General features: G+C 47.5%; 4 protein-coding genes and 1 pseudogene across 26 annotated transcripts; 3 read left to right on the top strand and 2 right to left on the bottom strand.

Moving 5' to 3' along the window:
• Positions 933–1,669, top strand: Mettl9-ps1 (methyltransferase like 9, pseudogene 1; annotated as a pseudogene).
• Cenatac (centrosomal AT-AC splicing factor) lies at positions 4,466–11,350 on the top strand. Of its 9 annotated transcripts, none has more exons than XM_039082333.2 (11): positions 4,466–4,654; positions 4,729–4,892; positions 5,382–5,480; positions 8,423–8,477; positions 8,561–8,623; positions 8,880–8,944; positions 9,039–9,165; positions 9,509–9,539; positions 10,747–10,836; positions 10,940–11,072; positions 11,146–11,346. In XM_039082333.2, the coding sequence occupies exons 1-11, from the start codon at positions 4,535–4,537 to the stop codon at positions 11,204–11,206; spliced, it is 1,008 nt and encodes a 335-aa protein (XP_038938261.1). In that variant the 5' UTR covers positions 4,466–4,534; the 3' UTR covers positions 11,207–11,346. The 9 variants fall into 9 exon arrangements, 5 of the variants coding, with proteins under 5 accessions (XP_038938261.1, XP_008764400.1, XP_038938265.1 ...); XM_008766178.4 differs by having other exon boundaries at positions 8,423–8,489; NM_001398796.1 differs by having other exon boundaries at positions 4,477–4,654; positions 8,423–8,489; positions 9,060–9,165; positions 11,146–11,350.
• Positions 11,317–13,794, bottom strand: Rps25 (ribosomal protein s25). 2 transcript variants are annotated; one of them, NM_001005528.1, is made up of 5 exons: positions 13,654–13,695; positions 13,328–13,423; positions 12,761–12,944; positions 11,457–11,555; positions 11,319–11,363 (listed from the first exon to the last, which is right to left on the bottom strand). In NM_001005528.1, the coding sequence occupies exons 1-4, from the start codon at positions 13,654–13,656 to the stop codon at positions 11,461–11,463; spliced, it is 378 nt and encodes a 125-aa protein (NP_001005528.1). In that variant the 5' UTR covers positions 13,657–13,695; the 3' UTR covers positions 11,319–11,363; positions 11,457–11,460. The 2 variants fall into 2 exon arrangements, with proteins under 2 accessions (XP_063120867.1, NP_001005528.1); XM_063264797.1 differs by having other exon boundaries at positions 11,317–12,944; positions 13,654–13,794.
• Positions 13,795–14,084: 290 nt separating this feature from the next.
• Trappc4 (trafficking protein particle complex subunit 4) lies at positions 14,085–17,745 on the top strand. Of its 3 annotated transcripts, none has more exons than XM_039081858.2 (5): positions 14,085–14,259; positions 14,429–14,603; positions 15,878–15,981; positions 16,579–16,705; positions 17,619–17,745. In XM_039081858.2, the coding sequence occupies exons 1-5, from the start codon at positions 14,085–14,087 to the stop codon at positions 17,650–17,652; spliced, it is 615 nt and encodes a 204-aa protein (XP_038937786.1). In that variant the 3' UTR covers positions 17,653–17,745.
• Positions 17,746–18,016: 271 nt separating this feature from the next.
• Slc37a4 (solute carrier family 37 member 4) lies at positions 18,017–24,175 on the bottom strand. Of its 12 annotated transcripts, none has more exons than XM_063265025.1 (10): positions 24,019–24,175; positions 22,369–22,713; positions 21,501–21,764; positions 20,937–21,180; positions 20,320–20,478; positions 20,043–20,128; positions 19,452–19,565; positions 19,217–19,279; positions 18,792–18,930; positions 18,017–18,692 (listed from the first exon to the last, which is right to left on the bottom strand). In XM_063265025.1, the coding sequence occupies exons 2-10, from the start codon at positions 22,498–22,500 to the stop codon at positions 18,526–18,528; spliced, it is 1,368 nt and encodes a 455-aa protein (XP_063121095.1). In that variant the 5' UTR covers positions 22,501–22,713; positions 24,019–24,175; the 3' UTR covers positions 18,017–18,525. The 12 variants fall into 12 exon arrangements, with proteins under 12 accessions (XP_063121095.1, XP_063121092.1, XP_063121091.1 ...); XM_063265022.1 differs by having other exon boundaries at positions 21,501–21,733; XM_063265021.1 differs by lacking the exon at positions 24,019–24,175 and adding an exon at positions 23,732–24,004 and having other exon boundaries at positions 21,501–21,733.
• Positions 24,176–24,438: the final 263 nt, after the last annotated feature.

Raw genomic sequence — 24,438 nt, 5'->3', positions numbered from 1 at the left:
CCTTTAAACAAATTCTTCAAAGTCGGTATTGGGAATGTGGATGAGAAAAATAAGGTAGTTAATACAACGAAAAGCATTTCTTCCTGTCCATTTGAATATCATCCCTGTTTGAGTTGACTTACCCGCAGGTGTCTAGTCATCTCACACTGTCAAGTACAGCATTACAATTGCTCATCGCAATATCTTTGTTAATGTTTCTCCCCTCCTTTTTTTAAGTTAACCCAGCTAGGGAATTACAATGAAATTTGATTGGATTTCCTCTTATCAAGACGTGGTCTCGGGGTTGGGGATTTAGCTCAGTGGTAGAGCGCTTGCCTAGGAAGCGCAAGGCCCTGGGTTCTGCCCCCAGCTCCGGAAAAAAAAAGAACCAAAAAAAAAAAAAAAAAAAAAAAAAAAAAAGGTCTCATGTAGCTCAGGCTGATCTTGAACCCCTACACTGTTCATAATGACCTTCAACTCCTGGTCCTCTTGCCTACACTGGCCAAGTGCTAGGGTTACAGGTAAAAATCGCCACACTTGGCTCTAGAATAAGCTTTTAAAGGTTACATGTGTGGTAGGTTATTCTGTCAGGAAGATTCGTTTCAGAGAAGTGTTTACTCGAGCCAGCTGGGTGTGGGGGGTGTTGTGGGGGTGGGGGTGGGGGTGGGGGTTTGGTGGGGAGAGGGCCTACAGCTGAGGAGGTAGAGAGCCACTACATTAGCAGGAGAGAACATATGCCTCCATCCCCCAGGGGTTCCTTCATCCTTCTGGCAACCAGGGAGGACAACACAAGGGGATAAATGTCCAAGTCAGCAGAGCCTACCATGGGGTCGGACTGGAAAACCCATAGACTTCTTTTTTTTTTGGTTCTTTTTTTCCGGAGCTGGGGACCGAACCCAGGGCCTTGCGCTTCCTAGGTAAGCGCTCTACCACTGAGCTAAATCCCCAGCCCCACCCATAGACTTCTTGATTTAGGTGCTGGAGATGGAGAAGTCACAAAAATCATGAGCCCTCATTTTGAAGAAATTTATGCCACTGAACTTTCTGAAACAATGATCTGGCAGCTCCAGAAGAAGAAATACAGAGTGCTTGGAATAAATGAATGGCAGAATACAGGGTTCCAGTATGATGTCATCAGCTGCTTAAATCTGCTGGATCGCTGTGATCAGCCCCTGGCATTGTTAAAAGATATCAGAAGTGTCTTGGAGCCCACCCAAGGCAGGGTCATCCTGGCCTTGGTTTTGCCCTTTCATTCCTATGTGGAAAACGTAGGTGGCAAGTGGGAGAAACCATCAGAAATTCTGGAAATCAAGGGACAGAATTGGGAAGAGCAAGTGAATAGCCTGCCTGAGGTGTTCAGGAAAGCTGGCTTTGTCATCGAAGCTTTCACTAGACTGCCATACCTGTGTGAAGGTGACATGTACAATGACTACTATGTTCTGGACGACACTGTCTTTGTTCTCAGACCAGTGTAAACATGTGGAGGCCCAAGTCTTCAGAGTCACCCCTGGAATCTGCCCTCCAGAAGAGGAGGTGCATCCAGTGATGTGAGGGGGACCTCTGGGGACTGTCATTCTCAGTATCATGTAGGAATTTAAAAAGCCAAAATACTAATTCTTTTTTTGTAGTGTGTAAGGGAGTATTTTTAAAAACAAAACCCAACTGTTTGTGTATTTTTAATCAATTCTTTCTTTTTTTCGGAGCTGGGGACCGAACCCAGGGCTTGCTAGGCAAGCGCTCTACCACTGAGCTAAATCCCCAACCCCTTTAATCAATTCTTTACTCAGAATCGCACTCCAATGCAGGTCACTCTCCAATTATGATGGAAGATATTTTTTATACTTAATCGCTGTAGGGACTCATTCCCAGACAAAGCAATAGTCATGATGTCATGGAACCGATAAATGGATTGTTTTTAATAAATGAAGACTGGCAATAAAGCTGTCCATTCAATTCCAAATATTAGTTATAAAGTAGAACCATTGATAACTTTCATGTTTAGAAACTCCTTCTCTTACTATTCAAAAAGTGTTTTAAATCATGCTAATAAATGTTTTCGGAAATGAAAAAAAGACCTCACTGTTGGCTCTGAAGAGTCACTTCTGTAGCAAGCAGATGCCATATTCCTGGGAAGCAGAAAGGAGTAATTAGCTCTGACTGCAGAAGCTGGAGGTTTCTCACAGGAGGAGATGCTAGTTCTGAGTGTTTTCCAGGTCTGTAAAACAGTTCATTCATTTCCACAGGTATCCTAACCTAGCCCTGCTCAGTGGTATCAGCTTATGTTCCAAGGAAACCTAGGTACAGGCTAGGGAAGAGCAGAGGTGGGATGGGAAAACATGGACTACAGCTGTGCATGAGCTATGTCCAGATGTAAACGTAATTCTCGGGAGGTTTCTACACCCCCCAAATAGTTGCAGGGCACTCCCATGGCCACTCTAGTCCAGTTTTAGCTCCCAAGTAAATGACACAGAGACCTGGTGTTTTTATTAGCAAGCTGCTGGTACTATGCTTGACAGGTTATCCTAACCCTGTAAGACTGCCTGTTTTCCAGCCACATGTTCCTTTACCCTCTGAGTCTTACCCACTTCGCTCGTCTCCACGTGTGTCCCCATAGCGGCTCTCTCATGGTGACCTCATGGCAAATCCTCCTGGTCCCTCCACACCTATCCTTCCTCTCCTTTTCTTCTTCTTCCCCAACCCCGTCTCCTCTCTCTTTAGGATCCTTCATTAGGCTCAGATGTCTGTCTCCTCTGTCTTCTCCCACCCAGCCATAAACTGATCAGCTCTTTATTAACCAATCAGAAATGATGGAAAACAATTTTTACACATCATCGAAACTAGAGAAGCTTGACCATGCCATACACCAAGTGCAACTAGATCTCTGGGCATAGAAATCAGCATCGGAATACACAATGCACAAAAAGATACATAATGGGGTTGGGGATTTAGCTCAGTGGTAGAGCGCTTGCCTAGTAAGCGCAAGGCCCTGGGTTCGGTCTTCAGCTCCGAAGAGGGGGAAAAAAAAAAGATACATAATGACAATTAACTCTATTCAGGAAAGAAGCCGCAAAAAAAAAAAAAAAAAAAAAAAAAAAAAAAAAAAAAAAAAAAAAAAACAAGAAGGAGACAGGCTTTATATACAGTTTGAAGGGCAGGGCGCTCTCCAGGGTAGTTTCTGATTGGTGGGATTTTATGGTCTGATGTTGGGCAAACGCCTGGATTGGTGGAATTCTGTGACTTGTTCTAGGGGCAAACTCAGTGATTGGTCGGATTCTGTGCACTGATTTTAAGGGCAAGCTCGGGGATTGGCGGGATTTTGTGATCTGATTTTTAGGGCAAGCTCAGGGATTGGCGGGATTCTGTGGCCTGATTTTTAGGGCAAACTGGGAGATTGGTAGGGTTTTGTGGCTTAATCTAGGAATATTTTCCTCTCAGGTGGGGCTTGGCCACTGGCATCTTGGAAGTGTTGGAAACCTGGCCACTCAAGGGGCTTAGTTGTGAAAAGGAAGATGGTGGATTCGGTTTTTACACAAACCAAGTTCAGTTGGAAGATGACTATTTGGTAGAGGAGACTGGCGGGAAAATACTATCAAATAAGCTAAATTGAAGAGTCCTAGGCTGTTCACAGGAATTGGAGCAGACTGCTTTGAACAGTATTGGAACAAATGAGGAAATACATATCTGGTCTGACATGGGTGGCGTATAACATATTCTTGTAAGGGCGATAGAACACGATTCACCGTAAGCACTCGTGTTCAGAATTAGATTTCCCAGGGAATGCTGGGAGAAGTGAAGTGACTTGGAATATTCTTTTTTCTTTTTTTTTAAAGATTTATTTAATGTATATGAGTATACTGTTGCTGTCTTCAGACACACCAGAAGAGGGCATCAGATTTCATTACAGATGTTTGTGAGCTACCATGTGGTTGCTGGGATTTGAACTCAGGACCTCTAGGAACAGCCGTTAGTGCTCTTAACCACTGAGCCATCTCTCCATTTTTTGTGGAGCACCTTTGAAGATTAAGAGTATCACAGTCACTTAGACCAAGTGCTCCCCACCAGGTCTCGGGGATGCTGGAGGGGCTGACTACCTTCTTAACACACCTCTGCAGCTTTCCTCAGAGGTTCTCATTTCTTCAGAGTAGATTCTTCCCCACGTGTAAAATGTCAACAATGCCACACCACAAAGCGTAGACGTGAGGATTCAGCCATTAACACAAAGCTCGGGGACACTGTGTGCGCCCTGAAATTACCAGATCTGATTTGATTTCTTACGCTAAGTTGGGTCTTTGTCAACGCCTAAAAGTGCGGTCTGAGGTCCTATCTGGCGTGGTCTGCGTCTCGCTCTTTCACAGCCGGTTCTCAGCGGGTGCGTGGGAGGCGGGGAGGGAGTGAATAGTCCGCGCAGCCGCAGAACGTATTGCAATATCCGCCTACTGCCTCTAGAGGCACCCGGAGCTCCCAAGTTCGCCCCGCCCCGTCCGGCTCGGAAGGTCAGGGGTTAGTGGGTGGTGACAAGCCGCTGCTGGTGGCGGTGTTCGCCGGTCCTGGGTCTATGGCGCCACCCCAGAGATGTCCTCTGTGTCGGCAGACTTTCTTCTGTGGTCGCGGGCACGTTTACAGCCACAAGCACCAGCGGCAGTTGAAGGGGGCTCTGGAGCGGTTTCTACCGCAGGTGCGAACCCGGGGCTGGGGAGGCCAGGAATGTGGGCTGTAGTTTCAGGGTCCTAGCTGGCTTCTCTCCCGCAGGTGGAGGCCGCCCGCAGGGCCGTCCGCGCCGCCCAGGTGGAGTGCTATGTCCCGGAGCACGACCGGTGCTGTTGGTGCCCGTGTTGTGGCTGCGAAGTGCGAAAACACCTGAGCCATGGAAACCTGACAGTGCTACACGGGGGTCTGCTGGAACATCTGGCCAGGTGACAGCTGGGTAACACCCACCTCTCCTGTACACACACTGAGTTGTACTTGTGACTTAATTGGGGTATGGATTGAATTACCTGGCCAACCGTGGAGCTTGGTGGGTCCAGCCCTACAATAGCCCCAGTGGTGTAGGTGGTCTTGCAAGAAAAGCCAGCTTGCCCTCCTCCCACTGCCATGCACTTGATTGGAAGAAGGGAGTCCCAAGAGGTCTTGAAGAAGTTGGTAATAAATAATACTCCTCTCTCTGCCTTGTCCACAGAAGCAACCCAGTGGCCAATCTACATTACCTACCTAGTGCTCTGATATTCAGTACTGTGTTACTTTCTTTTTTTTTTTTTTTTTCTTTTTCTTTTTTTTCGGAGCTGGGGACGGAACCCAGGGCCTTGCGCTTGCTAGGCAAGAGCTCTACCACTGAGCTAAATCCCCAACCCCCTGTGTTACTTTCTTAATGACCAGCTACTATTATTCTTCCTTTTCCTTCTCAGCCCAGAACATAAGAAAGCCACCAACAAATTCTGGTGGGAGAACAAGGCCCATGCCCAGGTGAAAGAGAAGTTTCTGATCTCCCCCCCGGATTATGCACGGTAAGTCACCTGTTATAAAAGGCGATGTATCCAGGCCTTGTCAGGCGCAAAAGCTTCATTTAATTAGGAAGTTCTGAGAGCGTGTGATGGCTCACATCTGTAATTCCAGGACCAGGGAAGCTGAGAATGGATCCTTGAGAGGCCAAAGCTACAGATCCTTATCTCAAAACAGGCACTAATTAGGGAAATTCAACTTAAGTGTGTTGGTGACCATTTATAGTGCTAGTACCCAGCTGAATCAGGTCAAGGTCCAGGCCGGTCCACGCTGTAGGATTCAAATCACGAAAAATAAGTAAATGTATTGCAAAGTCCAGCAGGGATTTCATCTCATCCACTGCTGTCTCGTGTTTTCATGGCACTTTTTAATAGTATGCCCAACTTCTGTATTGAACACACAACATTGAAGGCGTGATGACTATGGTGCCTTAGGCCTCTAGTCCCAGTTGTCTAGAGGGCTGATACAAGAGGATTGCTAGCCTCAGAGGTCAAAAGAGGGCATTTGGTCCCCCAGAACTGGAGTCACAGAATGTTGTGCGTTGCCATAAGGATGCTTACATCTAGGTCTTTAAAGAGCAGTGCTCCTAACCTCTGAGCCATTTTCTCCAGCCTCCTTCATAGGATTTTTGATTAGTGAATGAAGATTTATAAAAGCTTACTATTGAGAGTAATGAATTACTGGTTTGTTTGTTTGTTTGTTTGATTGTTTTGTTTTGTTTTCTTTTGAGGCAGGGTCTTTCTATGTAGTCCTGGCTTTCTATGTTGACTGGCCTTGAATGCACAGAGATCTGCCTGCCTCTGCCTCCTGAGTGCTGGGACTAAAGTCATGTAGCACATGACTTCACATTTGACTCCCCCTTCTAAGTAAGGGGGAAAAAAAGCAAGGTGTAAAAAAAAGTGTACAAAAAAAAAAGTGTACAGGGGTTGGGGATTTAGCTCAGTGGTAGAGCGCTTGCCTAGAAAGCGCAAGGCCCTGGGTTCGGTCCCTAGCTCCGGAAAAAAAAAAAAAAAAGTGTACAAAACGCTCTGCACCAAGACAGGATTGTCTGGCTTTGAGACAGGACCTCATTTATAATTCATGCTACCCTCAATCTCCAGATCTTCTGCCTCTGCTCTTAGCGGTGGTATTAGTTAAGACCATGTGTAGGAATGTTTGGCCTGAAATGTATGTATTAATACCATGAGCATGTAGTGCTTGTAGAGGCCAGAAGAGGATGGCACATGCGCTAGAACTGGAGTTACAGTTGTGAGCCACCATTTGGGTACTAAAAACCAAAACCAGGTCCTCTCCGAGAATATCCAGTGTTCTTAACTTCTGAGCCGTCTCTCCAGCCCTTATTTTTTTATCTTTAATAATTGGGGTATTGTGTGTGAATTCAAATGTCCTGGGAGACCAGAGTTGATAGCTTCCTGGGGCTGGGGTTACAGGCAGTTGTGAACACCCCCACATATGTGTTGGAAACTGACGTTGGTTGTATGCAAGGGCAGTATGTGCTCGTAGTTTCTGAGCCTTCTCTCCAAGCCAATAGTGGTATTTTTTTCTAAAATTGATTATCTTGTGTATTATGTTTGTGTCCATGTCTGTGTTGGTATGTGCATGGGAGTGCTACTGTATAAGGAGGCTGGAAGCGTCAAACCCCTCTGGAGATGGCGTTAGAGGTTGTTGTCAAGCTGTCCAACATGGGTGCTGAAAAGTGAACTTGAGTCCACTGGAAGAATAGGATGTGCTTTTCTTTTTAAATGAATGATTTCTATGTGTATGGTTTTAACAATGTGTGTGTGTGTGTGTGTGTGTGTGTGTGTGTACACATACGTGCATGCTGTTTGTGTGTTTGGTGCCCTCTAAAATTAGAAAGCATTAGATTCCCCTGGAACTAGAGTTATAGTCTCCATGAGACACGGTATAGGTGCTGGAATCCATCCTAAGTTCTCTAGAAAAGCAGCCAGTGCTCATAACCACTGAGATCTCTCTTCAGCCCTACTTTTTAAGTATTATAGTATGAAATGAATACAAATATGTTGTTGGGGACCAGAGTTTTCACTATGGCAGAAGGAATATACACATAAGGAATGAATGGAGGGATTTAAGTAGGAAAATATCCTATAGTTTCTTTAAGTATAGGGGTTAAGTGGTCAAGAGTAGCATCGGTAAGCTGGTAAATCCTTAATCCCAGCATGTGGGAGGCAGAGGCAAGCAGATCTGAGTTGGAGGTCAGCCTGATCTACAAAGTGAGTTCCAGGACAGCTAGGGCTTTGTTACATAGAGAAACCTGTTTCAAAAAAAAAAAAAAAAAAAAAAAGAAAGAAGAAAAAGAAAAAAAAAGGCATTGGTAACAAGGTAAGACTTGGCACTTCGCCAAGTGTACTATTCCTGTCAGAAACTGTTAAGCCTGGCATGGTGACACATTAAGAGACCTTCTACTGTTGTAGAAGACTTGAGTTCAGTTCCCGGTACCCACTAATTGTTCAGCTCACAGTCACCCATAACTCCAGCTCCAAGTGATCTAACACCCTCTTCTGCTCTCCAAGGTAACTGGAAATGTGTGTGTGGTATACAGACATGCATGCAGGCAAGATAACCATTAAAAAAAAATCTGTAAGAAGAAAGTAAATTAAGAATAGTGGAGCTGTCTGACAGTGTTATGTCTCCAGGTGAAAGGCAAGGTGCACATTTTACCAGTTTTATTTCTGCAAGTTGAAAATTCTCAAAATTATCTGAGCTGAGCATGGTGACTCATTGTTATAATCTCAGCACCCAGTGGCTGAGGTGGGAGTTCTATGCTGGCCTAAGCTGTACAATCAGACTAGCTCGAACCTGCACACACACACACACACACACACCCCCCCATTAAAAACTATCTAGTAGTGTTCTTTATAACTGGTAGGGCTGGAGTACTAAGCTGATTTATCTCTTTTCAGTGTTTTTATAATTCTTGTATTTTTAGGTTTAAGAAATCGATGGTGAAGGGCTTGGACTCCTATGAGGAAAGGGAGGATGAGGTGATTAAAGAGGTAGGAGGAAAGGCCTCCAAAAGACCTTGCCCCATAACCCTGAACCCATCTAAGCATTCTCTCTCCCACAGATGGCAGCTCAGATCCGTGAGGTAGAACAGAGTCGGCAGGAAGTGGTCCGATCTGTCTTAGAGGTTGGTTTCCCTCGGAGGACCCAGAGCAGTATCCAAATCCACTGGTGCCTGGCTTCCCCCATCCAGCATTTCAAGTCAGCTCTTCTCAGAGAACCAATGGGGTCCACTGGGGGCAGGCCCAGAGATGTGGGCAGGGCTGGGAGTTGGCAAAATGGGCAGTACCTTCCATGAGATACTGGAGTCTGGAGTGTGGGCCATGGCCTGGGCAGGCTCTTAAGCACTTTAGACACATTTATTTTTCCTGAATCAAACTCAGCCTCAGGCAGAGTCAGATCCAGAAGAGGGTTCTTCGGCACCTGAAAGTTGGAAAGCTGCCAATGGGTAAGTCCTCAGGGAGCCTCTGCAGTTGGATGCTGGGAAATGGGAACCAATCTGATCCTTGCCATCCCCAGTGCTCAAGGACTTCATCTGCCAGCCTGGCTCCCCTGTCTTTCAGCCATGGAGCCTCCAGCTCACAGCAGGTATCACACTTGGACTTGCAACCTGTTGCAGAGCTTGATTGGATGGAGACAGGACCGCACCTAACATTCATTGGGCATCAGGTACAAGAACAAGCAAACCAGAAGAGGGTCACCAAGCTCTGTCCCACAACAGACCTATTTTGGCTTTTCTACCTATTCTAGCTGTCTCCATCCTGTTGGTCTGCCCTTACTGAGCCCTTCCTTTTTTTTTTTTTTTTGTCCCCCCCCCCCCAACCCAGGGCCTTGCGCTTGCTAGGCAAGCGCTCTACCACTGAGCTAAGTCCCCAACCCCTACCGAATTCTTTAGAAGTACTGAAGTAGCATTGTCCAAGTTGTGTAAAGTTTGCTGACAATCACTTATGCGTGCTTTATCTTGTGGGTTCCTTATATCTGACCTTATTCCACATCCCCATTTTTACCACAGGATACACCCGGAGTTGGTAACATTCACTCAGGTAAGTTTCTGAGCAGTGTTTGTGGGTCTACAAAATGGTCTTTTGGTTTCTGCTGAGACAGTTTATGTAGCAATGGCTATCTCTGCCTGAGAGCTGGGATTGAAGTAGGCATTACCATGCCCAGCTATTTTGAACACGGTCCTTATTATTCACACTGACCTTGAGTTCTTGAAACAACTTTTTAAAGACATGGATATCTAACCAATTTGCTGGATTTTTTCCCCCTTTTGGTTTTCTGAGGGGTTTATTCCTGTGTAGCCCTGGCCATCCTGAGAGTCAATCTGTAGACCATGCTGGCCTATTTCTCAGAGATCCACCCACCTCTGCCTCGGATTAAAGGTGTGTCCTATCACCACCCAGCTGTTGCTTTCTTTTTAAATAACTTTAATGTCTACTTTATTCAAGCACATTGTCAAACCATTAATCAATTTGAGAAACTTACCACAGGTTACCAAAATACTAACTACATATACCAACTGCTTAGAAGTTATGCAAGGTGGAGATTACTGTGTGCTGGGGAGTATAATACACCACCCTTTTAATAGAGTTCGGCATACGCTTACAAATACCCCTTCTGAATGAAGCTATACCATAAGTATTCTAATGGAGTACAGTGATGCTTCAGTCATTCAGGGCTTTCATCAAAGCTACTTATATTGTCATCATTTTTTTCTTTAAAACAAAGCACTGGGGAGGTAGAGACAGTTGAATTTCTGAATTTGAGACCAGCCTGGTCTATAGAGTGAGTCTAGGATAGCCAGGGTTACAGAGAAACCATCTCAAAAGTCAGCAGACCTGTGATGGCAGCACCCATGTTGCAGCTCTGACATCCCCAACTCCAGTCCCAGGAGATGCACTGTCTGCTCGTGACTCAGTAGGCACCAGGCACATAGGCATTTTAGTATGTATACAAAAATGGAAGGCACCAGAAAGTATGGCTTCAGCTGCCTCTGGGCTATACCTACTGCCAAGCTTCAGAATTCCCGGGTTTTTTAAATTTGTACTTCACATGCATTTGTAGTTTTGCCTGCACATGTCCAATAGAGTATCACACCCTATGGAGCTGGAGTTATAGTTGTAAACTTGCAATGTGAATGCTGGGAATTAAACTGTGGCCCCTCCGCCCAAGCCATTTTATTTTTAAGCACACCTAACTGGAAGGTGTTGAGCAGTATTGTGGAGCTTAAAGGGCTTTACTTTGTTCTAGGTGCCACACCTCCATGGATGATCCAAGAGGAGGAGCACAGCTCTGGAAGCCTCCCAATAGGACCCTCCTATGAAGAATTTCTTAAAGAAAGTAAGCAAGCTACCTCAAGCAACACATGTTCAGGTCTTCACGTAAGCTACTTAGTCATCTTTAAAGAAAGCTACTTAAATTCAAAAATATTTTCTATTTGCAGAGGAAAAGCAAAAACTGAAGAAACTCCCTCCAGATAGAGTTGGGGCCAACTTTGATCACAGTTCCAACACCAGTGCAGGCTGGCTGCCCTCTTTTGGCAGAGTCTGGAATAATGGACGCCGCTGGCAGTCCAGGTATGCATAAGTGTAACCAGCAACCTCCCTCAAGATTTACCATTAATCTTGCTAAGTCTTCATTTCTTTTCAGGCATCAATTCAAAACTGAAGCTGCAGCAAGAAGCAGGCAGCCACATAAAGGGAAAAGCTGAAGGTTCCCAGTCTGTTCCGATCTCATGGGTTAACAAACCCATTCCAGCCAGCTATTATTCCTAAGACCAAATCCTCTCCAGCTGCCTGAGGAAACAGATGCACCCATTCATTTGATTCAATAAAGTTTTATTTTCCCAAATGTACAGCTGATTCAATCTGTAAAACAAACAAGAAAACGAAGTCATAAACCAAGCATCTTATAAAGGGAACATATACTACTTCAACAACCAAGAAACCTTTGGTTCCCACCTGTTTATGCATCTTCACCAGCAGCTGGGGCATCTCCACCCTTTGTGTTTCTGGTGTAAATTACTTGGGCTCTGTGCTTTGAAACCAGCTTGATAAGTCCTAAGGAGAAAAGGCACAGTTTTAAAATTCAATGTATTTGAAGGTTTTTGTCTGAATACATGTGTACACGTGCATCTATCTGGTCTGGGACTGGTATCGAGAGGGTTTGGAGCCATCTCTCCAGCTCCAAGGACGTCAGACTTCTTTATATGGCTTTCCTACTTCTCCAAACAGAACTCCTTAATTCTTAAGGTGCCAGGTCATATTCTGTATTCCCAGCTGATCCGGGAATTGGTGCTGATCCCTTTGGTCTTTAATATGCTGGGTTTACAAGTGTGTACACTTTACCCCAACACTTAGACAAGAGTCCAACCTGGTCTATAGAGAAACTGGGGCAGGTGAACCAACAAATGAGCCATCAATGAAGCTGCTTTTAGGATTTCCTATGAATTTAGTGTTTGAGTGTAGGGAGAGTCGACTACCAGGGGTCAGTTTACTCTCCCGCCCTGTTGCGGCAGTATCTCATGTAGCCGTACAACAGCATACTAAGCTAGCTGGCCTGAGAGCTCCTGGCTAAGTCTCCTGTCTTGCCATAAAACTGTTCCAGTTACAGGAGTAACTGCATGAGGCTCTGCAGGACATGAACTGGCCCTCAACTTATCTTCTAGATCATTAGTACAGATTTAATGGACCATCAAATCCATGTTGGAAGGAGTTTATATCTGTCACCCAACTAAAACCACAACACCTAGACCTCTTCTGTGTAGACCTTGCTGTATGTTGTCAGCTCATGTACTTAAAAAAAACCAAAACACCAGAGGCAGAAAGATAATTTGCCTGGACATTTTGGAAATGGTTATTTCAAAAAAACAGGGCACAGTGGTACTTGCCTTTAATCCCAGTAACTGATCAGGAATTCAAGGCCAACCATAAGGTGACTTAAAGAGAGGGAGGTGGTGGGCACATTTATTCCCAGCCCGAGTTGAGACCAGCCTGGTCTACAAGGGGAGTTCCATTACAGGGCTACACAGAAACAGGGTTGTACCTCAAAAAAGCAATTTTCTCTAATTTCAAATTATGCATTCACTTGAAGGATGATTGTGCCTCAACGAACTACATAGGACTCTATGGTATAAAAGTGATGGAAATCTCAATTTTCACATCTAAAAACTTTGCAATGCCAGTCAATCTATCCTTCAGAAGCTTTCCCAGTAATACTAGTAACGAGACAGCCCACTTGTAAAAACACAGTGCGCATCTTTTACCTTTACTAAGTAGCTCCTGAAGGGCTGCCCTGGCCAAGGAACCTCGAATCTTCAGTCTCTCGGAGACCACAGCTGGAGTAATAAGCTTATAGTTGGGAACTTCCTTACAAAGTTTGTCGTAAGTAGCTTTGTCAAACAGGACGAGATTGTTCAGCTTGTCCCGAACTTTGCCTTTGGACCACTTCTGCTCATCAAAACATGAGAGAACCAGTCAGAACTATCCTTTTTCTCCCAAATATCAAGCATCTAAGAAACCCATCACTACTACCTCAGGTAAATTAAAGACTCCATGGCTTTAATGAATCGGTTCTCAACTTTGGAGTCACTATCCGATATCCTGAAGATCAGACACTTACATTACGATTCTTAACAATAGCAAAACTAGCTATGAAGCAATAGCAACAAAAATAATTTTACGGCTGGTGGTCACAACAAGGGTAACTATATAAAAAGGGTCGCAGCATTAGGGGGAAAAACTGTATTTTAGAATTCAGTATTTGAGGGAAAAATTACAGCACGAGTTTACGAAAGGTCCCGCAGAACCTATTACAAATAGCTATTCCCTACCTTCTTTTTGGCCTTGCCACCAGATTTATTTACTGGGTCCTTGTCTTTTTTGGCCGACTTTCCGGCATCCTTCTTCTTCTTGTCGTCTTTGGGCGGCTAGGGGAAGAAAGCAAGAGTGTAGGCTAGTCACAAGGTGGTCCCACGCGCTTCGATCGCAGTCCTTCACCCACCCAAGGCGGCACCGCCAGAGCACATGGACACAATGGCCGTGGCCGCCCTAAGAGGCAGGCCCGCAGTCACGCAGCGCTCTTTGTAGGGTCGCCTCCAACTCCTCCCAGCACCACTCGGCGCTCTAAACCCCACTGCTCAACACTCGCGGGCCTTACCATGGCGAAACTCAGAGAGTAGTGTGGACCACTGCAGCCACACTAAGATGTCGGAAAAAAAGGAAGCCCGATGGGCCAACAATCCCAGAAAGCGCTGCTTCCAGAAAGTACTTCCGGGGCAAGGGGTGGGGCCACGATTTGGCTAATCTCCGCCTTACTCTCATGGGAGAGATGGGAAAGGGGCGTGGCTTCCAACCTGTATGGCTGGTCGTATAATTGCTGGACTTTGTTGTGGGTCACTCGACAGCAACTAATCCTCTTGTCACTGAAAAATACAGTAGTCCAGTTCCGTTTATCGGAACTACGGGGTCTTGGTTTGCGCTTGCGCTTCAGGACCGAGCCCGCAGGGGCGGGAGCGTAGAGGCGGGGCTATGACACCAGTTCCGGTGCTGGAAGGGGCCGGGCTGTAGTACCCTATCCGTAGCGCAGTAATGGCGATTTTTAGCGTGTACGTGGTGAACAAAGCCGGCGGCCTGATTTACCAGTGGGACAGCTACTCGCCACGGGCTGAAGCTGAGAAAACTTTCAGTTACCCGCTGGACCTACTGCTGAAACTGCACGACGAACGAGTGCTGGTCGCTTTCGGCCAGCGAGACGGCATCCGGGGTGGGCTGGGCTCGAGGGCGGGGCCGGCGCTGCGGAAGTGTGCTGGTGGGCAGGTGCAGGATGGGAGTGGGAGTAAAAGGAGGGGTTAGGGTGCGGGGTGGGAGTGGGAGTTAAGAGGAGGGGCGGGGAGTGGACGGGGCATCTCTGATCCTTAGCCACTCTTCTGTAGTGGGCCATGCAGTATTAGCCATCAATGGCATGGATGTAAATGGCAAGTACACGGCGGACGGGAAAGAAGTGCTGGAGTATCTGGGTAACTCTGCAAATTACCCGGTTTCTATTCGATTTGGCCGGCCCCGCCTTACCTCCAATGAGAAGCTTATGCTGGCCTCTATGTTCCACTCGTAAGTGTCCCCTAGCCCTTTTAAACATTTCCTTCCCAGACTAGTGCATCTATCTCTAAGCTAGCTAAAGTGTTTTTGTGTGTACTGACAATCACTCTGTACCTCTTAAGTGGCTGAGCTCTCTTTATGAAGAAATGTCAGATATACCCAGGTTTGAGGTAGTTTGTTTTTTGCCTAGTCAGCTGCTTGTCCTCTTAGCCCTGGTTTCTTCATCTTTAATATAAGGTAATTGAATTTTTTTTTTTTGTAATTCTTTTTTTTTTTTTTTTCCAGAGCTGGGGACCGAACCCAGGGCCTTGCACTTGCTAGGCAAGCGTTCTACCACTGAGCTAAATCCCCAACCCCCTCAAAAATTTTTTTAAAAATTCAATTACCGGGGTTGGGGATTTAGCTCAGTGGTAGAGCTCTGGGTTCGGTCACCAGCTCCGGAAAAAAAACAAAAATTTTTTTTGAGACAAAGTTTACCAATGTAGCCTTAGCTGTCTTGGAACTTACTCTGGAGTCTAGGCTAGCCTCAAACTCAGAGATCCCCCTATCTCTGCCTTCCAAGCTCTCAGTTTAAAGGCATCCACCACCACCACCACCACCACCACCACCACCACCACCACCACCACCGGGTAAACAATTAAATTAAATGGACATTAAAAGTCTTCCTGTGACTACCTGTGGGGTAAGGTGTGTTGACATAGGAATAGCCATGAACTAAGAAGGTGTGCACATATTCCCCAGCATGTTGGCTCAGATTTATTATAAAATGTTTCTGTTTGGGGCTTAAGAGATGGTTCTCTTGCAGAGAACACCATCTACATGGTAGCTAGCTCACAATCGTAACTCCTGTTCGAAAGGAACTCCTTCTTCTGGCTTCCACAGGCACCAGGCACTCATACAAAACACTCATACACTTCCATACGCTCTCTCATTTTTACTTTTTTCTTATTGCTACACAAAGCAGCCTACAGAAGAGGCTAGACATGGAGTGACTTCCCTGCCACCAGGTGACTAAGTGAGATGGCAAATAACAAATAAAAATTAAATAAACCTTAGGGAAATAATGTTTCATAGCAAAATATAATAATATATGATGTGTACAGAAGGCATATGAACCTAAAAGAAATTTTGACACTTCTGCTAGGCAATTCACAGTATTTCTCCTGACTATCCCTGGCTGTAAAGTGAATTCCTCCCAAGATTGGGTACTTGAGTGGAAAGGTTTGAGGATGTCCCCTCATGTCACGTTACATGGTATATTCCCAACTTTACTCTTTTGCATGCAGGCTCTTTGCCATTGGTTCCCAGCTATCTCCGGAACAGGGCAGTTCAGGCATTGAGATGCTGGAAACAGACACGTTCAAACTGCACTGCTTCCAAACACTGACAGGTATGTGCCTGCAGAGGTCACAGGGACAGATGGACCAAGGGATTGGCCAGAAAACCTTTGGTAAACAACAGGGATGGTGTCAGGTCTTCCAGGCACATGTGTACAAACATACCCATTTGTTTGGTGAATCCAAAGCCACTCTTTAGTCCAAGACTGACTTTGTTTCTGTCAGCCAACCCTGGTTATCCTGGGCTTGGATACAATTCAGATTGGTAGGCTTCACACATTTTGGAAGGTGTGTATTCTAAATAAAATTTGAAAGCCAAGTAGACATGGCCTTTGGATCCTACTTATCATTGCTTCACTCCTTGGTGTAGATACTGAATGGGCAGTTTGACTTCAGTTATCCAGTTTCTGCGGAGGAACTGCAGGTCTGAAAATAGCAGCTGATCTTGAGTCTGGTCACTCAGTCACTTAGTGAGAGTGAAGTCACCCCATCTCTAGCACCTTTGTTCCCTGCTTTATGTGTCAGTAAAGACAAAATAAAAATGGGCTTATGATAGTAGTTTATAATATTGAAAGGGCTGCAAAAATACGGAATGGTATTTGATGCCTTCTCTGTCTTTGGGTAACCATTCCTGGCTTTCTTTTCTCCAGGGATCAAGTTTGTGGTCCTGGCAGATCCTAGGCAAGCTGGAATAGATTCTCTTCTCCGAAAAATTTATGAAATTTACTCAGACTTTGCCCTCAAGAATCCATTCTACTCCTTGGAAATGCCTATCAGGTAGGTAGCCCCATTCCCGAGACACTGCCAAAGCTTTGTGCTGTCTCCCAAGTCATTTAAAATGTGACCAAGTTTTGCTTTGAGGTAAAGACAATGGTAACCAGCTCTGTTAATCTTGAGAACACAGGGTTTCCTTAGGCTTCATGTCCTTCAAATTGCTTCTACCAATTCTGCCTGGACCCTTTGTGTGGAAGTTCCATACCTCACAATTTCTTGTCTTCTGGGTCTGGCCTAGATGTGAGCTATTTGACCAAAACCTGAAGCTAGCTCTCGAGGTGGCGGAGAAGGCTGGCACTTTTGGACCTGGGTCATAGGATGAACTTGGAATGGACCCCTAAGTTCTGAGACATGCTCCAGGGCTTTGCTGTTTCTACTCCAGTGAGGATTCCTGCAGCGGCCTTGCTAATATACTTGAAAATGGTAGAACACTGAGCCTGGAGATGGGGACAGATCCTGGCTCGAATGCTGTGTCCTCTGCCCCTCTGTATATATCACAGTCCTATGTCCTACTCTGTACAGGTTTATTTATGGAGGAAGCTAGCTTAGCAATGCTGTAATAAACATTCCTTTGTTCTAGTGTTTTCTGTCCTAACTGATTATTTGGGAGAAAGGCAGGGGAGGTGAGGCAGAACTGGTAAGGGCATTCTGTGAATATAAAGTACCGTCTTCTAGTAGGAAACAAGAGGAATTGATGTTCACCAAACAAAGTAGCAGAATAGTTTGACTCTTGAGCCTTAGAGTCATTTCCAGAGCTGCTGGTTTTCTGGGAGCTTGAGGTGGTTGTAGTGGATGATGGAACATTTACTAGCACTTAAAATCAAGCTAAGTTTTACCTCAGTATGCACTCTGACCCTACGATATAATTTTATTCTCTCTCTCTCTCTCTCTCTCTTTTTTTTTTTTCCCTTCGGAGCTGGGGACCGAACCCAGGGCCTTGCACTTGCTAGGCAAGTGCTCGACCACTGAGCTAAATCCCCAACCTCTAATTCTATTCTCTTATACACAGAATTTAGCAAATTATAAAATACTTGTGCTTCAAAGTTCTCAAGCCAGTTACTGAGAGCCTAAGCTTGGCCCCACGCTTTCAGGTACCCTTCCATAAAGTTATCTAAGCTACCTGCAACCTAGAAGTGTGCGGTGTTAGCTGAATGCTGAGCTTGTACTTAAAAGGTTCCATTTATACGTCTGCTCTCTCACTCCAGAGAAAAGTCTTCCTTTTGAGGGTGGAAAGGACAGATACTGGTAAAATACTTTCCCGAGAAAAGCTTTGTCTAGTTTATGTCTCCCTCTGAAAGGATGAACCACTGACCGTTTAGTATCAAATCTAGTTTTATTAGTCTATACAAGACAGTTTGCTCTCTACATTCCTCCCTTTTGTCCCAGGGTACTGATGAGAGTGGTGGCCTCCTCTCCTCCCTTAGGGACTGAGGTATTGGCAACAGTGTTGACCCCTAACAAGAAGCCTTGGGGTACAGCAGAAACCACAGGCCATTAATATTCTGCAGCTGCAGAGATAGAACCACCTCACTAGGAGATGGGGACTCAGGAGAGGAAGAGGGGTATAGGAGACACCCTGAATTTAGGAGTTGTCTGTCTGCTAGAAGGTAGAAACAGAAGCCAATGGAGCCTAAAACCAAACATCATTTAAATAGAGCATAGGACCTCATTAGCCACTGGTAACTTGCAGCACCACGGAGGTCCAGAGAGACAGTGTAGACACAGATATGTAAAGGCTCTGTTCTAGCCAGAGCAGCCTCTCTTCCTTTCTGTGTCCTGCCAATGAGGTTGCAGTTGGGGATGCTCTATAGTGAGTGCTCTTTTCACTCTGCCTTCTTGGATACTCGGCCCATCTTGGTGCGGATATTTCGAAGCAAGAAGAAGACAACTGTGCTGGCTATACAGATCACTTCTGCCACCCAGAAGGCTGTGCTCCAGCTATAGTGCTTGGCGATGGTACTGAAGGGTAACCCAGCCAGAAATCCACCCACTGTTGGGGAGAAGGAGAAGACACTGAGCCACATGTGAGGATTAAGCAGGTAGGCAATTCTGTCTCTAATCGGCCTAAGCAAGGCAGTGAAGGACTTACCATTGGCCATGAGCCCCACAATAGCATGAGAGGTACCACACAAGTTGGGAGGTGCACTCTCATTAGCTATGACTCCAAACAAGGCAATGGGACCATAAGAAGAGAAACCAAACACGGCTCCCAACACCAGGATCCAGATCTGCAAGAGGAGCAAGAGAGTGCCTATTGAGGAAAGAGTGCCTAGCCCTCAGGAGCAAACTAGACAAGGCATGGTCAGGAGCCATCCTCACCCCGCAGTGAATGAGCCAGCCCCAAAGGTCTAGGTGGACAGGGACAGTGGAGATAGTGTCATCCCTCAGAGTCCCTCAGCATCTTGGATGCTGTCCATTTCAGACTTTGCACAAACTAGGCTGATTAGGGGCAAGACAGGGGTGAAACAAAAGTGAGACAGACCAGGAGGAAAACCAGAGATATCTTTAAGGCACCTCGTGCTCTGTAAAGCCTGTGAGCTCAGCCAGAGGATGGAGAGCAGGAGTCCAGAAAGCTTCCTAGAGAGCAGAGGAAAGAGAAGAAAACCAGGCCCAGAGTGGAGAGGCACACAAAGCACCAAAGAGAGGAAATAAGGTGCAAACAGAACTGCAAAAGGAGGAGGAGCTGGCCCAGGGGAGAGTGTCTTACTTTCTCTCCTGTGCCTTGCAGCCAGCCAGGCTCTCTATTTACCTTGGGCGAGTCGCTGGTCACCGTTACCCGGAAGAGGAACATGGATGCTGCCATGCCAGCCATCATGAGCAGCAACAGGCTGTGGCGAGGGTTCCCATACACAGACAGCCCTGCCTATGGATACAGCACCAGCCAGATCAGGTCCTCCAAGCAGGGCAACACACCCCCACCCCTGGACTCTGACACAGCAGGGTTATTGCTGACAGGTCTTTGGCAATATGTCACAGTTCTTGGCCCCAGACAGCTCTGGGGAGGCCCTGGGAGCTGCTCCGTGTTCTGAGGCCAAATTCCACAACATCCCTTCCTCCACCTTGGGGCAGGCATGGGACACGTGCTAGGGAGCTGTGCCTAATCCACTGCCACCCCTAGTTCCCTTGGGGCAGAGAAGCCTGTTGACTAGGGAGAGAGATTCTGGGTCTCTTTCCACGTCTCTAAGCAGATAAGAGAAACCTGGAATTGTTCCCATCTCACCCAATGTCTACCTTCTATTCCAACCAGCTCATCTGCCAGGACTCCCACCTCCACTGGCTGGCCCAGCCATGTGAGGAAGCCTCAAAGGGCCTCTCTTCATAGTTCCTCCTGACCACTCACCTTTGCCATAGCCCTGTCTGACAGATAGCCAGCTGCAATGCTGCCTACAAGGCCTCCAACCTCTAGGGCACTGATGTAGGAACTACCTGCATAGGGGATTGTGGGAAAGGGAAAGGAGTGAAAAGATACTTTCACATTGAAGTTATCCCAAGATACAGACCCACCTCCAAGGATGCACCACCTTAAGGAGGAAGTGGAGAAAGGGCGGGGATATCCCATCTCCTGCACTGGCTCCTGGGTTGTACAGGATTTGTCTCTGTCTAAACACTCATCTTACCCACGAGGGCCGACTGCCCTCTCTCCTGGATAAGGAAGAACTGGCCCCAGTCTGTACAGCAAGTCTTTACCCCAAAGACCACGAGGTAGCCAGTGGAGAGCACCCAGAGATAGGGGGACAGCAGCAGGTCCTGTAGGGTGCTCTCCTCCTTTGACGAGCCTGGAGGTGGGAAGAGGTCGGCTAGGAATTGGGCTCTGCTCCTGCTGGCCTCCCCCCACTGCACCACCACCATCATTAACCCGCTGCCAGGACAGAGGCTATGAGCAACCAGGATTAATATGGGGTATCCCATCGAACCCCTGCTTCCTTCTTCCCTACCTTGATGCAAATGAAAGAAAGTGAGGACTGGTGCAGCTGGAAGAAGGCACCCAAACTGCTTAAACTTAGGAGCCTACCCAGAATAGAGAGGTCTGTGCTGTCAGAGAAGGCCCAAGATGGATGACGTGCTGCCTCTGACTTTAAGGATAGAATTTTTACTCCCCCATCCAATCTCCATTGCCCTTCCTTTGCCTGCATCCATTGGCAAGCACAGGGCAAGCCAAAGGATAGCCCTAACAAAATCGTGCCGAGCCAAGGTAAATGGAGATGCTCTGGGAGCCAGCTTGGTAGAGGCTTACCCTTTTTGCCCTTGGAGGGGGCAGGGTCCAGATTTCGGAGTCCAACATCAGCAGGTTCGTTGTGGATGAGCAGCAGACAGAAGAAGGAGACAACCACACACAGTGACCCAGACAGGGCCAGGGTGCTGCGCCAGCTGTAGCTCTGAGCAAGGATTGTCGCCAAGATAGGTCCCAGGCTTCCAGCCAGGTTCATGCTGGTTGACAACACAGCCCACCAAGTGCCAAACTGGGATGGCTCAAACCACTGTGAGGCAGAGGGGAACAGAATAGGTGCCTGGCTTGGAGGCCACATAGAGGGAGCAGCTCGAGTGTGGCAGACCTAGAGACTCACATTACAGGGATGAAGGAAAGAGTGCTTCTACTTGGCGGAGCCAATTCCCTCATCTGCCACCTGATCCCACCACCCTCAGGCTCCTAAAATATCCTGACAGCAGCAGGAACTGGCAGGGAACGCCTAAGGAACCCGCTATGGGTTAGGGGTGGAAGGTTTGTGTAAAAAGCGGTGCTCCCAATTCTTGCTGGGTACCCTGCACCACTTCAGGCATGCTTGTCAGATGCACTCACCTTCCTCAGGATCTTCCCACAGGGGGGCCAGCCTAGCCCCTGTGCCAGACCATTAAGAAACCAGAGAGCAGCAAAAGCCGTCACTGTAGAGCTCCACGAGAAGACTACGTTGACCAGACCAACCAGGAGCAGCCCAGAGGAGAAGAGCCAACGGGCACTCATCTGATCAGACAGCACCCCGCTCACAAACTTGCTGATGGCGTAGGCTGCCGACTGGCTGCTCGTGATGAGCCCTGCAGCGAAGGGGAGCAGGGAGCAGGACACCTGAGGGGTTAGGGACAGGGCAGAGGCACAGGAGGGGTGGAGGAAGGTAAGGGGTCAGGTGTATACAGGTGCTCGGCAGGGTGAAACAGGTTCCTTCCAGGAGGACCCGTGCTGCAGACTTGACACTCTCCTGCCTGCTGAGCCGTGCATCATAGGCCCAGGCTGACTCAGGACTTCTCAACCTCCTGGATTTCTATCTTTCTCCCTGGAATCTGCAGTCCCCTCCTCACTCTGAACGCCCACAGAAACCCTCAGGCAGTTCTGCTGCCCAACCATGTGTCGGTATGGAGTGAAGGGCCCTAGAGTCAAAGATCTTATTCCTCCTGGTGGGTAGCACGGCAGGACACATCAAATCATGGTGCTACTTCCCCAGTGTTCACTGTAACCTGCAGGTGCAGCATGCACCTACCCACGGGTGTGAAAACCTTGCTGCCCCCTCCCAGTAGTGCACCAGATAAACACTGGCCTCAGTCCTTCACCCACACCCATGCACATGGGGCTCAGCCTTTGCACCTGGTACATGCTTGAAACCCACCGTGCTTGGACAAACCAGACTCCAAACGGTGTATCCCACAGCCCACCACCCCACCCTTCCAAGGCTTACCCAAATCGTCCTTGTCCAGAGCGATCTCATCCACCAAGGAGGGCATGACAAAAGAGAAGGTTTTGCGGTTGAAGTAGTAAAGGCTGTAGCCTCCGAACATGGCTGTGAATATGACAGTGCGGTAATAGCCATAGCCTTGGGCCGCCATGGTAGAAAAAGCCGGCCCTGCTGGTCCACTCACGGTGCTTCTGACCACACTCTTGACTGCTCCTGCTTGCAGCTCCCTCTCCAGTGCCCGGATCTGCTGAGCTGTGTTTTTCTGCGCTCTCTCCTCCACCCAGGCTCTTTATAGCCGCCTTCTGGACAATCATTAAGCCTGGGGCAGCAACCTAGGAACCCAGTGTCCTGAGGGAGACAAGAAAACAGTAGATTAGTGAGAGCCAGACTGGGGGAGGAGAGGGTCCCAAAGGGAGGCACCCTATCCCCAGGATTGCTTGCCTTTCCCTCCTTTTGTAAGTCTTCCTGCCTGTGAAACCAGCTGTGATTAAAGGCTCAGCCTAATTACTTTTGTCTGCACGAGCCCAGGGGAGGCTGGGGTAGGATGAGCAGAGCTGAGCTCTCTCTCAATAGAGCCCTACTCCCTGAGTCAATGAACTTTCTAATTCTCTCAGGTTCACTGAGGGTAACGGGCATCGTGAAAGGCACTAGATTGATTTCTACCCCCAGTCTTAGTCAGTCAGCCACATACCTTAAAAACAACCCCATACCCACTTCTGAGCCTTCTAGAGCTTACTGCACACAATGCTTAGCACACAATGGAGTATTCTTTCCTAATTGGTATCCCCTTCTTCGGGGGATACATTCCATGACCCCCTCATGGTGGTAGTGAACAGGGCACACACTTTCCTTATATACACAGTGATAAAACTTAAACATATAAATTAGGCCTAGTAAGGAATTAATAAAACACAGTAAGGCACCATGGCAAAAGTTCCTTAAAGTCTATTGTTTATTTCTGTAATTTCCCACTCCCTTTTCTCACTGAAGCTGGCCTCAGTCACTGAAATGTGCAAAGCACAACAGTAAATAAGAAGCTAGCTAACTGCAGTAGTTGCAGAATTAAACGGAGAAAAGCCCCTCAGTTCACCCCGCAGCGACACACAGAAAGCGCGCTAAGGGCTTAGGTCTGGATGAGAGACCCTTGGAACTGCCTCTCGGTCCCTATTACCCTGCGGCATCAGTAGGGCATCCGTATTGCAAGGGTGTGAGCCCCTGAACACGCCACCGCAGCTTTCTGCTCCTCTGAGCAGCCGCTGGAGCAGAAGGCGTAGGCGCGAGGGAGCCGCACGTAGCCTCGAGAGGCCCCTCGCTCTGGCAGCCTAGGCTCTGCCAGTCAGGATGGTCAGGCGGCGCCGCTCCGCACCTGCCAAGCACCCGGTGTCCTCAAGCTACCCGGGACACCCGACTCCAGGTTGGGAACTGCGGGTCCTGGGGACAGGAGCAGGAGAGCTACGGAGACTGAGCGCTGCAGCCACGAGGGCGCGGCATCTACAAGACCGCGGTCCTGGGGCCGCGGAACTGTCGCCATCCCGGAAGGGCAGTCATCGGGACAGCCTCCGGCGTAGTCGGAAGTCAGGGGAGTCCCAAGGTCCCAGACTTGCCCTCTAGTCCCGCCCTCACTGACGCCCCTCCCTCGCACGCCACCCCTACCTGGAGAGAGGCGGTAACCCCACTAGGATGGGGCGGGACTCGAGTAAGGCTGGTGCGCACGCAGAGTTGGGCGGACTGCTGTTCACCCTGTGATGGAGACGTCATCCTGCCTGTCAAGCAGCTTCCAGTGTAAGGAGGACAGTGCCGCTTATAGGCTGAGCATCACATGACCCATTACGTTCGGTCTACTAGTTTCTACAGCGTGCCTCCTGTAAAGGCGCGGATTCAGAAAACTAAAGAAATATTCCCTGCTTGTAGAGGTATGGCGTTTTCTCTAAGAAATACATTCAGCGTAATTTGGAGTTTTAACTCGTGGTCAGATTAGTGGGAACAGAGACAAAACAATATAGTCTCAGTATTTAAAATTCAGAATCCCGACGAAACCTCAAGTTCTTTTAAAATATTTTTTAATGGTCATGT

This window comes from Rattus norvegicus, chromosome 8 (genome assembly GCF_036323735.1).
Source record: "Rattus norvegicus strain BN/NHsdMcwi chromosome 8, GRCr8, whole genome shotgun sequence".
NCBI lineage: Eukaryota > Metazoa > Chordata > Mammalia > Rodentia > Muridae > Rattus > Rattus norvegicus.
This window is presented reverse-complemented; position numbering and strand designations above follow the sequence as displayed.

Excerpts from the sequence above, each read along its gene's own strand:
- Cenatac (XM_008766178.4), top strand. The coding sequence starts at position 4,535 with ATGGCGCCACCCCAGAGATGTCCTCTGTGTCGGCAGACTTTCTTCTGT. Across the intron at positions 5,481-8,422 it reads TCCCCCCCGGATTATGCACG|GTTTAAGAAATCGATGGTGA; the intron begins GTAAGTCACCTG and ends TTGTATTTTTAG. Across the intron at positions 8,624-8,879 it reads TGGTCCGATCTGTCTTAGAG|CCTCAGGCAGAGTCAGATCC; the intron begins GTTGGTTTCCCT and ends AATCAAACTCAG.
- Trappc4 (XM_039081858.2), top strand. The coding sequence starts at position 14,085 with ATGGCGATTTTTAGCGTGTACGTGGTGAACAAAGCCGGCGGCCTGATT. Across the intron at positions 14,260-14,428 it reads CCAGCGAGACGGCATCCGGG|TGGGCCATGCAGTATTAGCC; the intron begins GTGGGCTGGGCT and ends ACTCTTCTGTAG. Across the intron at positions 15,982-16,578 it reads CTGCTTCCAAACACTGACAG|GGATCAAGTTTGTGGTCCTG; the intron begins GTATGTGCCTGC and ends TCTTTTCTCCAG.
- Rps25 (XM_063264797.1), bottom strand. Across the intron at positions 12,945-13,327 it reads GTGGCAAGGCCAAAAAGAAG|AAGTGGTCCAAAGGCAAAGT; the intron begins GTAGGGAATAGC and ends TTTGATGAGCAG.
- Slc37a4 (XM_063265025.1), bottom strand. The coding sequence starts at position 22,500 with ATGGCTATTACCGCACTGTCATATTCACAGCCATGTTCGGAGGCTACA. Across the intron at positions 20,479-20,936 it reads CCCCTCCAAGGGCAAAAAGG|GCTCGTCAAAGGAGGAGAGC; the intron begins GTAAGCCTCTAC and ends TCCCACCTCCAG. Across the intron at positions 19,566-20,042 it reads CAGACAGGGCTATGGCAAAG|GCAGGGCTGTCTGTGTATGG; the intron begins GTGAGTGGTCAG and ends CTGTATCCATAG.